A 13,362-nucleotide genomic window follows, 5' to 3' on the forward strand; every position below is an offset into this window, starting at 1 on the left:
TGCATCCTCAGCACCCAGGTGCTCAATCAATATTAGCTAATGAATGAATGAATATATTTATGAATCTATCCAAAGACAGAGAAACAGAGGGCACCCACAAAGAAGGAAGTCTGGTTTACATTGTAGATTTTCCAGGAGAAAGGAAATATGGAGAAGGAGAACTATATATGTAGGAATTGTGTAACTGTTGCCTGATGGATAGTGAGTCTCTGCCTGGAGATAAAAAAAATAGAGAAATAGCTGTGTAGTTGGATAAGCTGGCCCAGAGAATCACTGGATTTTGTTTTTGTTTTTAGTGAAGTCAGATATCTTAAGAAGGTAGTGGAGAGCGTTTCTTTTGCCAGTGGTATTCTACAGACAATCATTTTAAAAAGAGATCATTCTGAAGGTGTCACAAAGAACACCCTATTAGAGTGTCTGTCTCCCTGAAAATGAATACTTCTTCTTTGTACTCAGGGTGTTTCTCTGTTAATAATAGCCTCCTACTATGACCCCAAGTTTCACAGCCTCCCTGAAAGTAAAAGCTGCTCTTTGTGTAGGCATTTTTTTTCCCCATTCCTAAACACACGCCTCCCCAACTGGGGTCATAGTAATGCCATTGCTACTAAATGCATCACTACTGAATCAGAGGACAAGTCAGAGCAACTGTCTTTGTTTTCTTCTCTTCCTCATCATGTTTATTTAGGTTGAAATGGTTTTCAATAAAATTCAACACGCATTTACCCAGCATCCATTGTGGACAAAGCACTCTGCTAGGTCACACATGCAACATAAAGTCAGTTAGGCATGGTTTCTGGCCTTGAGAATCTTGTATTGGCTTGCAGATTATTTTAACGATGGGCGAAATGTTTCAGTATCTCTCTTCAACCTTCCAGGCTATAGGTTTCTCTTAATTTGACACTTTGCTCTAGAACTCAGTTGAAGGTGAATTTGAGTACATCGGGTTTAACAGAAGTCCTGAAAAAATCTTCCTGATCCCTCCACCTAGATGTTCTCCCTGCACTGTTTAACTCTTATAGCACTTACCTCTTTTACATTGTATTGTATTTATTTATGAACACGACGGCCTCCATAATCTAGGGAAGGAATGGGCACAGGGAAAGCTGCCTGAGGAGTGGAGCCAGAAGACTTGTCCTTGTTTGTGAAGGCAGACCTCGATATTAACCAACCATGAAATCTTGGCCATGCATCTTAATTTCTATGACCCTCAGTCCTGCATCAAGAATTGCTAGATAATAATGCCTATTTCACAGAATGGATATGAAAATTAGGTAGTCATATGAATGTGCTTTGTAAATTATTATTCATATGTTAATTTTATTACTCCCTATGACCTAGCAAAGGGCCTTGCCTCTGAGGAATACTTTCTTAATATTCATTAAATTATTGAAAAATGACATTAACCACCTTGTGGTGTATTCTCACTCACATTCTTTTCCTAGCCCACACTGTTAGCAAGACTTACATCTGTAGTGCCCTGGTAGGTTCAGGGTAGGGTAATTTCAGGGATTCAACAGGATCAAAAGGGCCTGCTTGCTGGCGGAGCTAGGGTCCAATGCCCTTCCCCTCACACTTCATATGTCTTGCTTCTGTCTTAAGGGCAGGTAATATCAGGGAGGCCCATGTAGTTCAAACATGGGCTTTGAAGTGAGACCATCCTAGGTTCAAATCTTGGATCTGCCAGTTTATTAGTTGTGTGATATAAGGTAATTTAAATTTTTTTCTGAGCCTTTGTTTTCTCATCTGAAAAATGAAGATAACACACGATTTTTCAATAATTAAAATTAGACGCTTTAAAGGAGAAATTGTGAGGAATTAGTAGGTACATCACCTTAAGTGTTAACTACAATGACACCCATTCTTGGTCCCTAAAAGTTAATTGAGCATCTACTATAGGCTGAGCAGTAAACAGGTGCTGGGGATAGACCTTGTCACCAGTAGGAAAGACAGATGATTAACTGATGATACAGTGTGGCAAATGCTATGCCAGAAGTAAGAACAGGGTGCTCTGCGAACAGTAGACGAACCTATGCTACAGCACTGACTGGGGTGTGTCAGGAGCTGTCTGGGAAGGCTTCTTGGAGGAAGTGATTACTATAAAGTAGGAGTAAGCCAGGTGGACATAGGTACCATACTTAGGAAGAACGCAGAGATCTTGTAGAAAACATGCCCTTTCGGGAAAATGGAGAGCGGCTGTGATAAAATAAAGCCATACAGGTTTGTAGATACCAGATCATGGTAAGTGGCAGTTTGCTGTGTGAAAGAATTTACGTTTTATTTGGAGGAAACGGGGAGGCATTGGTGGATGCGCTCCCTCACTTAGTGAGAACGCTTAAATGGAGAGCATTGAGTCAAGAAAAGTATCTTGATGTAATGAAATTAATAACAGGTTTGGGGCTTCGCAGGTTCTCAGTCCTGGTTAAGCCCCCGTGTGTGTGACTCAATCAACTCCATCAACTCAATTCATCTACTTTCGTGGTCAATCAACGATAACACCTAACCCGTGAGCTACTTCGAGTTCTAAATAGGCTTTATGCACATCAGCCTCGCAGCGAAGTGTGTGTCCCACAGCAAGCATTTTAATAAATATCAGTTCTCTCTGCTTAACCGCTGTGTAGCTGAAATACGAGAGCTATTGCTAGGCCCTTCTCTCCCCTCCCTCCCTCCCTCCCTTCCCTTTCCTCTTTCAGCAGTGTAAGCAGCAGCAGCCAAACGCCAGGAACGAGGAGGATGTCCACTTAGGCGAGCACTCCCAAGTGATGATTAAAAAACAGCCGCACCGGAGCCCGGTCGCGGGCGGGGAGCGAGGCTGGGCATGCTCAGAGGGCCGGGCGGGCGGCCGCAATTTCGGCGGCCGGAGGGAAGCGGGGCGGGGGCGCAGGCCGGAGCGGCGCCGGGGCGCATGCTCAGTGCCCGCATCTGCTCACTCCATCCAGTGCGGCAGCCGGAAAACCGCAGCGGCGGCGGCGGCTGACGGGGAGCGACCGAGCCGCGCGGCAGAAGGGGGGAAAAATACAAGGGCAGACCTGATAAGGGCAGGACTGAGAGCGTGGGATTTACGGCCTCTCGCGGGCCGCCGCCTTCGCCGTCCGCAGGGAGGAAGGCCCGAGAGGCGGCGGCAGCGACGGCGGCCGGAGAAGGAGGAGACGGCGACGGGAGGGGAGCGCAGAGGAGGGGCCGGGCCGCCGGCGGCCTGGGAGCCGCAGTGATTTTGACGTTTTCCTCCGCTCCGTCTCCGGCGGCCCCCGACCGGGCTGCGCTGGGGGGCGGGGGGCGTCCCCGTCCCGCGCGCCCGGCTCGTCCCTTCACCCGTCGGGGCCTGTGGGGGTCTCCCCGCTCCGAGGGAAGGGAAGCGGGAGGCGGGGGCGTGCGGGCACCGCGATGGCGGGGACATTTTCCACAACGTGATTGTTAAAGCCTCCCCCCCCTTAAAATTCCGGGCCCTTCTAGCCTCCCCCCTCCCCCCAAGCCCGTGTGACTAAACGGAGACAAAGGGGAGGCGGCCTCGCTCACACGCGCGCTCGCGGGGCGGGTGGCTCGGCGGGGCGCCGGCGCGGGGCGGACGGACGGACGGACGGACGCTGCGCCGTCACATTCCTATGCCCGGGAGGAGCGGCGGCGGCTCCCGCGGGAGGCGGCAGGCTCGCGGCGCGGACAGCTGAGCTTCTCCTCCCTCGTCGCCGCCCGGGCGGGCCTCGCCCCGGCCCCGATGGTTTGAGCTCTTCCCTCCTCCCCTCCCGACCCCCGCGGCGGCGAGGCCACACTATGTGAAGGTTAGAGCCCGGACATCCCGAGGAGCCGCCGTGAAAGATGGGGGATGCTGCAGACCCCAGGGAGATGAGAAAGACGTTCATTGTTCCAGCCATCAAGCCCTTTGACCACTATGATTTCTCCAGGGCCAAAATCGCCTGCAATCTGGCCTGGCTGGTGGCCAAAGCCTTTGGAACAGGTAAGTGGTGTCTTCCCTTCTCTCTTCCTCCTTAGGATGTACACATGCCGGTTTTTTGTTTGCGATCATAGGATCCCCCTCGGTGAGTGTCTTCTCGCACAGGTTCAGGGAGATGATGGGGGACTGGGAAGACAAGAAAGAAAGGAGAAATAAAGCAGCTTTGGTCTTAAATCAGGTGCCCTCGGTCAGGTGGGATTTACCCAGATTTCTTTTATTGGATAGCAAACGTTTTCAGTAAGCTATTTTATCATGTTTTTACATAGGGTGGTTTTATTTTGTGGTATTTTCCTCGTTGTGTTGCATACATTTCCCCCTCAGTCATAATTGTGACTACACCACCAAGAAATTTGAGTTGGTTTCTTTATTATTGGCAGAAGGTGGATGGCACATAGTAGTATAAAGATTTTTGACAATTGTAATGATGGCTGCTGTTCAGGCTCCCTAGAATGTAAGGTGGCCTGTGTCGAAGTACAGTGTTAATTTTTGTTGTCATTCTTAAAGCCTGTATCATCCTTCCATACACATTCCAGGCTCTATTAAGGCAGTTATTTAAAACCAATATTTAGCTTGCTGATTGTGGGATGCCATTTTCATTTCCTGTTATCAGTGAGACGTATTCCTTTTGCGAAACGTATTTTGGCTTCATAAATTAAGAGAAATAGTGCCTACTATGGGATTTTTTTTTAAATAGTTTTTTTGAGGGCATGTGCTGTTGACACAGATTGTACAGTGCAGTAGCAATTAAACATTCTCTCCGTTACCCAGTCTTTGCAAAATAACAGGAAAAGGGCCTCCTGTTGTAATTCCTTAGCTGTTGCTTTAGGAGCCCATGTTGTAGAGCTCTGAAAAAAATTAGAGAGCTTTTCATAGGAAGATGCTGGGGTAAGGAAATCTTGTTTGATAACTTTAAGAATCATTTTGTAAGATTTCTGTGCCCTAGTTAATAAGTTTTAGGTGTGTAAAATATTTTTATAAAAGTTTCTTAGTACTTGCAGACTTTTCTCCACATGTTAAATGTAAGGGTTTTGTTTGTTTGTTTTTGTGGGAGGAGAATGGCTCATTTCCACTTTAAAGACTGAAAATGTGGGAGTTAATGGTTTAATTCATTCTTCTTAAACATCATCCAGTAGCTGAATATTGTCAGAGCTGCGCATGTTAGTTAACTAGCAAATGCATCTCAGGTTTGGAAAATTATTTGAGTTAGTTTGAGGAAAATTTTAACATGATTTTGTGTTTATGACAACTTTTGTTTTATTTAAATTCTCGTATTTTGATATTGAAGTAGAAAGATGTTAAGGTTTTAAAACTAGCATCAGGAGTAAGGATAATTAAAAGTCATTTTGAAATAATTTACATTTTAAAGATTTATTTGGAACGAAATGTGTGGAGTGACACAGGAGGAAACACAAAGTGTCAGTGTATTTTTATTTTCTGGCACCACTGATATCAGCAGTGAGAGTAATAGATGTATTTTGGTTTTAACATAAGCAGCATACTGAAGCTAATATCCATTTGGAGGAGAAATGAAAGCTATTTAAGTATTTTGAAAAGATAGAGGGAAATTTACGTAATGACCTATGTGGAAAAGCAATGCGTACAAAATGGAAGGAAGAGGGAACAACACAAATATTTTCTTCTGAACCTGAGAGGATGCTTATAGTACAAGATGTCAAAATGTTGCCCTTGATTCACAAAGGCTACTCACCAGAAAATGGCCTACTTTCTGGATATGTGTGAGGCAAGTTTGCTAGATTCTGGACCACTTGAGGAACACATATTGAACACACTTGAAGAAAGAAAGTGAAAGGAATCTAGTATCAGTGGAATCTGTTGTGTGCCGGGCACTGTGCTAGATGCATTGCATTAAATTGTAGATTAGGAATTCACAGCAACGTTGTGATGTAGGTAGTTTGTTCCCCATTTCCCCCAGTGCACAGAGAGGTTAAATAACTACGATCACACTTTTAGTAAGGGCGGAGGTAAGTGTTTTCATTTGACTGACTCCCAAGGGTATGGCATCGGTGGAGGCAAGGCATACCTGTTATAAACTCAGTACTTTATTTTTTTTTTTTAAAGATTTTATTTATTTATTTGACAGAGAAAGAGACAGCCAGCGAGAGAGGGAACACAAGCAGGGGGAGTGGGAGAGGAAGAAGCAGGCTCACAGCAGAAGAGCCTGATGTTGGGGCTCGATCCCATAACGCCGGGATCACGCCCTGAGCCGAAGGCAGACGCTTAACCGCTGTGCCACCCAGGCGCCCCTAAACTCAGTATTTTAAATACGTTGCTTCATTTATTCCTACGGCAACCCTCGAGGTAGATACTGTTCTCACTTTGCAGGTGAGGGAACAGGTTCAGAGCTTTTAATTTGTTTAAGATGAAACATCTGACAAGTGGTGGATTCTGCATGCCAGCTCAGGTCTTTATGACTCTGAAAACTGCTCTTTGCGCCAGTCTGCAGAGTGTGAAAAATGTGCACATAGTACATGTTAGAAGTCTTATTTATTTATTTTCTTTGAAGAGTGGGCAGATCTTGACACACTCTCAGATGGTTTAGATGAATATTGTTGGTACTTGGTTACATTCGCCTTGGCAACAGTTGGAATGAATAAAAAGATCATATTCAAAATGCAGTGAGAACCAAACTTAGAAGACCTTAAGAGGGTAACTTAGTAACAGAACTTAATATGTTATTGAGAATGTTATGTTTGTACATTTTATTATTTAATCAACAAACTTTCAAAGGTTCTTTTCACTCCACATTTATATGGAGTGAATAGAGAAAAAGTTTTATTTCTTTTGATGTAAATGTTCTTAATTTGCTGCCGACACTTAAGCAGCAAATGTTAATAGACAACGTATTTCAAAGGTATTACCTAATTCAGTTAATCATTCAAAAAATTAACCCAACTTTAAGTTGTGATTTACGAAAATCACCTTATAAAAAAATAAAGATTTATTTATGTATTTGAGAGAATCAGAGCGCCTGCAATGGGGGGAGGGGCAGAGGGAGAGGAGAGAGAGTCCCAAGCAGACTCCCTGCTGAGTGCAGAGTTTCATGAAGGGCTGGATCCCAGGACCCTGAGATCATGACCTGAACTGAAATCAGGAGCTGGAAGCCCATTCGACTGAGCCTCCAGGTGCCCCATCTCTCTATCATTTTAAATGAATTTTTCAATACATACAATTGTAAAATTTACTACTTCTTAATATATCAGGAGTTAGAAAGTTTCTCAGAGAAAAACTAAATCAGTACCTGAAGACCCTATGTATGATCGTTAAAGGAATGATTTTAGTGGGGGCACCTGGGTGGCTCATTTGGTTGGGCTTCTGATTCCTGATTTCAGCTCAGGTCATGATCTCAGGGTTCTGAGATCAAGCCCTGCACCTCGAGCTCCCTGCTCAGCAGGCAGTCTGCTTGTCTCCCTTGCCCTCTGTTCCTCCCCCTGCTTGCGGTGCGTTCGCTCTTTCTCTTTCTCTTAAATAAATAAATCTTAAAATAAGTAAAATGATAGCTAGAAATCAATGATGGGCGTAGAATGAAGTTATTGAACCATACAAAATAAATCACTAGTATTGCAATACCTAGAAAGCAGATGGAGTATTTACTTTATTCAAAATCTTACATCGGAAGCTTTGAGTCTTGTTCTTCTCATTACACTAAAAATATTCCAAATAGCCCAAATCTTAATAGTTGATTTTGTAGAAGAATGCAGATACAGTTTTGATCAAACGAAGAATAAGTTTGTTTAGATGAATTTTAATAAACAGATGCTCACTACTTTAAGCAAATCGCAAAAGAGGAAGTTGAGCTATGCTGTCTCTACTGTATTTGAACAGCTTAACCCATTTAAGCAATGATATTGCTGAGTTTGCTTTCAGTGTTCTCCTTTAAATCTTTTAGGGAAAATGGTGGGTACAAAACGTCTTTATGAAATTCTTGAATTCGGAGTTCTTAACATGGAATTTAAGGCCCACTTCCTAGTGTTAATATATCACTTCAGCTTTATCGACTATTATTCTCTTTTTTAAAAATCCTTCTCCTCTTCATACCATTTAGTTTAGTAATATAAAATCATTTACTATTATAAATACACCTTGTTACATTTCTTTGTATGTCTGAACACATTTTGCTGTCAAAATCCTACGTTACCTCTGACTTAGGCATGTGGGAAGGTTGTGATGACAATGGGTAGCATTGTGGGTGAGAAAGACTAATAGAGAGGCGAGTTTGGGAAGTTATTGCCGGAGTTCAGGCAAGAAAGATATCAAGAAAGCTTATTGTAGAGTGGAAATGATAATAAAGCTGCTTATATTTATTAAGTCCTTGCTGTGTATCAAGCACTTTGCGTGTCATATCATTTTAATTCTCATGGCAGCCTTAAGAGGTGGAAACTATTAATCATTCCAATTTTACTGATGAGGAAAATGAAGCTCAGAGGTTTAGGAACTCATCCAAAGCCACTCAGTTTATGGAGCTGGGATGTGAACTTGTGAAATCTGACTTCAGTCTATTCTCTTAACCACTGTACTATATGGGTAGAAGTGAAATTAATGGAAAAGAGGCAAAAGATAGAAAAAATGTTGCAGAGTTATAATCCCTAGTATTTCTAAATGACTGAATTTGGGGTACATGGGAAATGGTTGAAATAAAAAGGTAATATATAAAAGGATGAGGTCATCTGAGGTTTTAAGGAGGATGAGGTTACCTGAGCTTTTGAGATTTAGTTACTGAGAGGATGAATTACTATGCCATTGGCAGAGGTAGAGAAAGCACGTTGTAATGGGAAGTCAGCTTTGTTTTGGAAGCCTTGGACATGATGTATTGGCCAAATATCTAATCTGAGAAGTTCAATGAAGTTGATAGGTAAAAATGTAGGTGTGGAGTATGATTGGGAAGTTGAGGCTAGAAATAATAATTTCAGGGTCTTCTGTACATAAAATGCAACTGAAATTGGAGTAGATGTGAGGGTGACAGAATTTAGGGTTATGAACACTTACAGTGTTTTGGGGGAAGCGCTGGGGGAAGGAGACAATTAAAGCAGTTAGAGACTTAGGAAGGGAATTAAGAAAGTGTAATAATACTGAGGCCCTGGAAGGAAAAATTTCGAGAGGGTGTTCTTATTCACAGTGTCAAATGCTGTGGGTTTTTATTTTATTTTTATTTTCTCAAAGAGTTTATTTTTTTAAAGGAATCTCTATAGCCAACATGGGGTCAGACTCTCAATCCCAGGATCAAGAGTTACATGTTCTACAGACTGAGCTAGCCAGGCACCCCTACGGGTTTTTAAACGATGCCATTCTTTTAAAGGAGTTCATGCTCTAGTAAGGGAGATGTGATACATGTATGACTATAGTAAAGTTCAGGAAATCTATAAGGGCCGTGTAACTGGAACAGTGACATGCAGAGGGAGGGAGCAGTAGCAGGGGGGCGGAGAGAGGACACTCTCAGCCTCAGTGAACTGTGAAGGAAGACCTCTGAAGTGGAGGTGGTCAATGACCACGAAGGGAGTCAGGCTGAATGGAAAGTAGGCATTGTGGGGGGGGAGATAGTTTGTGTGCAGGCATGGAGTTCTGAAACCGAGGTAGCGTTAGTGGAACAACACAGACCAATAAGGTTAGAGGAGGTTTATGTGATGAAGTAGGGGGAGATCCAGCTTGAAAGGTAAATTGTTCCAAGAGCCGGTTAAGGCGTTTGGCATTTATTTTGTAGATAAATTATTCTAAGCACATTGGATTAAAAAAAAAAACGCTATGACAAATTTATTGAACACATACTTTTGCTAAGTAGAGTTTTGAATATTTTATATTATTTTTTTAATTCCAAGAACAATCCATTTTATTTCTTCCATTATAACTCTAAATCAAGGTTTCCCAGCCACAGAACTATTGTCTGGCTAATTCTTTCTTGTGGAGGGCCATCCTGTGCATTGTAGAATTTTAGCAGCATCCCTGGCCTCCACTCACTAGTTGACGGTAGTATTCTCCACCCTCACTTCCACTCCAACTGTGACAACCAAAAATGTCTCCAGACCTTGCCTATGTCTCCTGGGAAGCAAAATGAGAACCATTGCTATAAAGATTATAAGATACACCTGCAATTTAGAAAGGGGTTTTGTACATTAAAGTCCAAGTTAATTGTAAGACATCCTGATTTCAAAAGTATTCAAATGGAAGATAAGAATTTAGGAAATTAGGTGGTTTGCCCTTTTTGTTAATGAGGAAACAAAGGGGTTAAATAACTTTCCTTTGTCATCCAGCTTCTAAGTGGTAGAACCCCAATTGGAGTCTACTCCTTTATGATACTAAAATTTAACCTTTGTATTATATGCTTTCTGTAGTTCATTGCAATTTTATGGTATAGTATTGGAAGTGAAGACATAAAGAACGCATGAAAACCTTTCAAATATAAGTCTTAAATTTATTTTTGCAGAATTTAAAAGTATGCTTTATTTTTCTTATATTTGATAAATTAGTACAGGGATAGAAAATATATTTAGCACTGGTGTGTCATTTCAGAGTCTCCTCCCACCCCCAGTGAATCTAGTTTTCCATGTAGACTAGGTTATGGACCTTTTCTATAGGTAAATTACAAATAATAATACTTAAATATTACACATTTATTAGTAGTGACAAGCTTAGTGCTTTAGCTGAGATAACAGTTGTTTTCATTTATGACATTTAGCACTTTGCCTCCTAAGCCTTGCATAGTTTTTCCTTTTCTTCTTAAACATTGACTCTTCATCAACGTAATATTTTAAAGGCCTGCCCAGTAGTATCTTTCCAGGTCTTCTACTACTTGCTCCTTTTTTTTTCTGGGGCATTTTCCTGAAGTACTCTTTGTTCCCCTACTTGCTGAATAGTCATGAAAATAAACATTTGTGCACTCCTTTGAGTTCTTTAGAAGAAAAATAAATTGCAAAGTGTTAGAATTTATCAGTCTCACACTTAGGCTACCTTTAGATATTCTGTTTCCCATTGTAGAATGGGATTATATTTCTTATAATTTCAAAGACTTCTTTTTATTAAAAATATTTTTCACTACAAACTAGACAAAATAAAACAGAGACTAGGCATATAGCAATAGAGAGGCCACTGAGCTCTTTCTGTAACCCTTAAGCTGTACTCTGCTGTGTTATGCCTAGTAAGGTTTATGAGGTATCTCTGTCCTATTTTCTTGAGATAAAGAGATGGAATTTCAGTAAATGGAAATATGCATTCATCTCCCCGCTCCATATTTCACAAACATAGGCTCCTGGGAATGTATGTGTGTGATCTTAAAAAGTTATTTTGAATGTGCTCTCTCCTTCACACCATTTTCTGTCTCTAAAATAGGAATTGCATACAGATTCTAAGTACTTTAGGCTCTTGGAATAAAAGGCATTTGATGAAACTTTTGAAATATTTTAAAAGACATTTGTCCTCAGCAAATGTAAGTTTCAAAGTACAGTTGAACCTTGAACAACATGGATTTGAACTGCATGGATCCATGTATACATGTATTTTGTTTTTCAAGAATTATATTGGAAAATTTTTGTGAGGTTTGTGATCATTTGAAAAAACTTGTAGATGAACTGTGTAACCTGGAAATACTAAAAAAAGAATTAAGAAAAGTTAGATATCGTGAGAATACAGTATATAATAAATATAACATGCAAAATGTGTTATCAGCTGTGTTATTAGTAAGGCTTCTGGTTGACAGGCTATTAGTAGTCAGGTTTTTGGGGAGTCAGAAGTTATATGCAGATTTTTTGACTGCATGGGGGCTGGAGTTGGCACTCCTAACCACCTGGTTTGTTTGACAGTCAACAGTAGATGGTTTCATTTTTTTCTGCTGGCATTTTCTACTGCTCTCAAGATTCTCTTTTTTAGCTGTCTTCTTGTCTTCCCTTCTCTTTTTTGATGACATTCAAATAAAGGGGTTGCTGACCTTGTTAATTTTTCTCTAATTCATAGTTTTGTAGAACTTTATGTAATGTAACATTTTAAAAGAGCAGAAATATTCTTTTTTTTTTTTTTAGCCTCCTCCATTTTTTTTACATAGGTGCTAGAAGTTGTGATTATAAGATCTTGAAAATTTACTTTTTGACACAAAAATATTTTTTGAATAGGTGAGACAGGCACAGATTGAAAACTCAAAATATATATAATGATAAATCTAGTGAAAAGTCTCCTTCCCATCTGGACCTAGAGCTACTCAGTTTGTTTTAAGCTAGGTGACATCATTGGAAGTCTGTTTTTTAAAAGATCTCTTGGAGTACGTTAAAAATGGTTACAAGAAGGGGGGGCTGGGTGGCTCAGTTGGTTAAGCTTCCTACTCTTGGTTTCGGCTCAGGGTCATGAGATTAAGCCTAAGATTCTCTCTCTCCCTCTTCCTCTGCTTTCCTATCCCCACTCTCTCTCTCTCACTCTTAACGTAAAATTAATCTTTTTAATTTTTTTTATGTGTATTTTACCACATTAAAGAAAAAGGATCTCTTGGAAGTAGAAAATGTATTGGAGGGAGACCAAGGGTTACAAAGAGGGAAATAATTAGGATGCCATAGTCCGGGTGAGAGATGATGACACCTTGAATTTGGATGGTAGCAGTGGATATGAAAAGAAGTGGATGAATGTGAAAGGTAAGACTTGGTGATTGATTGGACAAGTAGAAGCAAAGATGAGATTGTGGGGAGTGTTGATTGCTTCTGTTTGCTGAGAAAGGGAACAATGGAAGAGAGGTTGTGTGTGTATGTGTGAGAGAACAGCGTTGGATTTGAGGAATATCTAAAATGGTGGTGTGTGCATCAGGCCCTTGAAAATTCATATGTGGAATTTAGAAGACCTCTGGGATGTGACACAAATGGCTATAAAAAAAAGTGAGTAACTGCCAGTCACTTTAAAGGAAAGTATGGAAGAGAGAAGGGGACCCAAGACAGGAGAGCTAGCGAAGGAGCTGGATGGAGAGTAGACAGAGAGGACGAAAGAGGGCAGACGAGTGTGGAATCTCAAGCATAGGGAAGAGAACATGAGATGGAGGAGAATAAGGTACAGCTAAGACAGATTAAGCAGGAAGTCTCATAATATTCTATCGGATTTAGCAATGATGAAATTATTTGACTTGGCTGAGAACGTGTTGAGGGGAATGTAGAGGCAGAACCATGACCAGAGTAGGTTGAAAGTTAATGGGAGATCATGTCAGAGTATCTTCACTTGTAGTAGCAGAAAATTCATCTCAAATTGGCTTACAGAGAATTTATTGGCTTATATAACTGAAAAAGTTCTGAGGTAAGATGAGCTTTTGATCTGATTTGATCAAGGATCCAGTTCCATTTCTTTGTGATTCTCTTAGCTATGCCCTTCTTCATGTGTGAGTTTCATTCTCCCACTGTCTTCTGTCATGGAAACAAATGGCTGTAGTAGTTCCAGGCCTC

General features: G+C 41.2%; 1 protein-coding gene across 1 annotated transcript in view; it reads left to right on the top strand.

The window, feature by feature from the left end:
- The first annotated feature begins 3,703 nt into the window (after positions 1-3,703).
- CAMSAP2 (calmodulin regulated spectrin associated protein family member 2) overlaps positions 3,704-13,362 on the top strand; it is a 110,595-nt gene continuing 100,936 nt past the window's right edge. Inside the window, 1 exon segment of the mRNA XM_008685103.2 lies at positions 3,704-3,949. Within this exon segment, the coding sequence (XP_008683325.2) occupies positions 3,811-3,949 (139 nt within the window). The 5' untranslated portion in view covers positions 3,704-3,810.

The sequence above is a fragment of the Ursus maritimus genome, unplaced genomic scaffold (assembly GCF_017311325.1).
Source record: "Ursus maritimus isolate PB19 unplaced genomic scaffold, ASM1731132v1 scaffold_2, whole genome shotgun sequence".
Taxonomy (NCBI): Eukaryota; Metazoa; Chordata; class Mammalia; order Carnivora; family Ursidae; genus Ursus; species Ursus maritimus.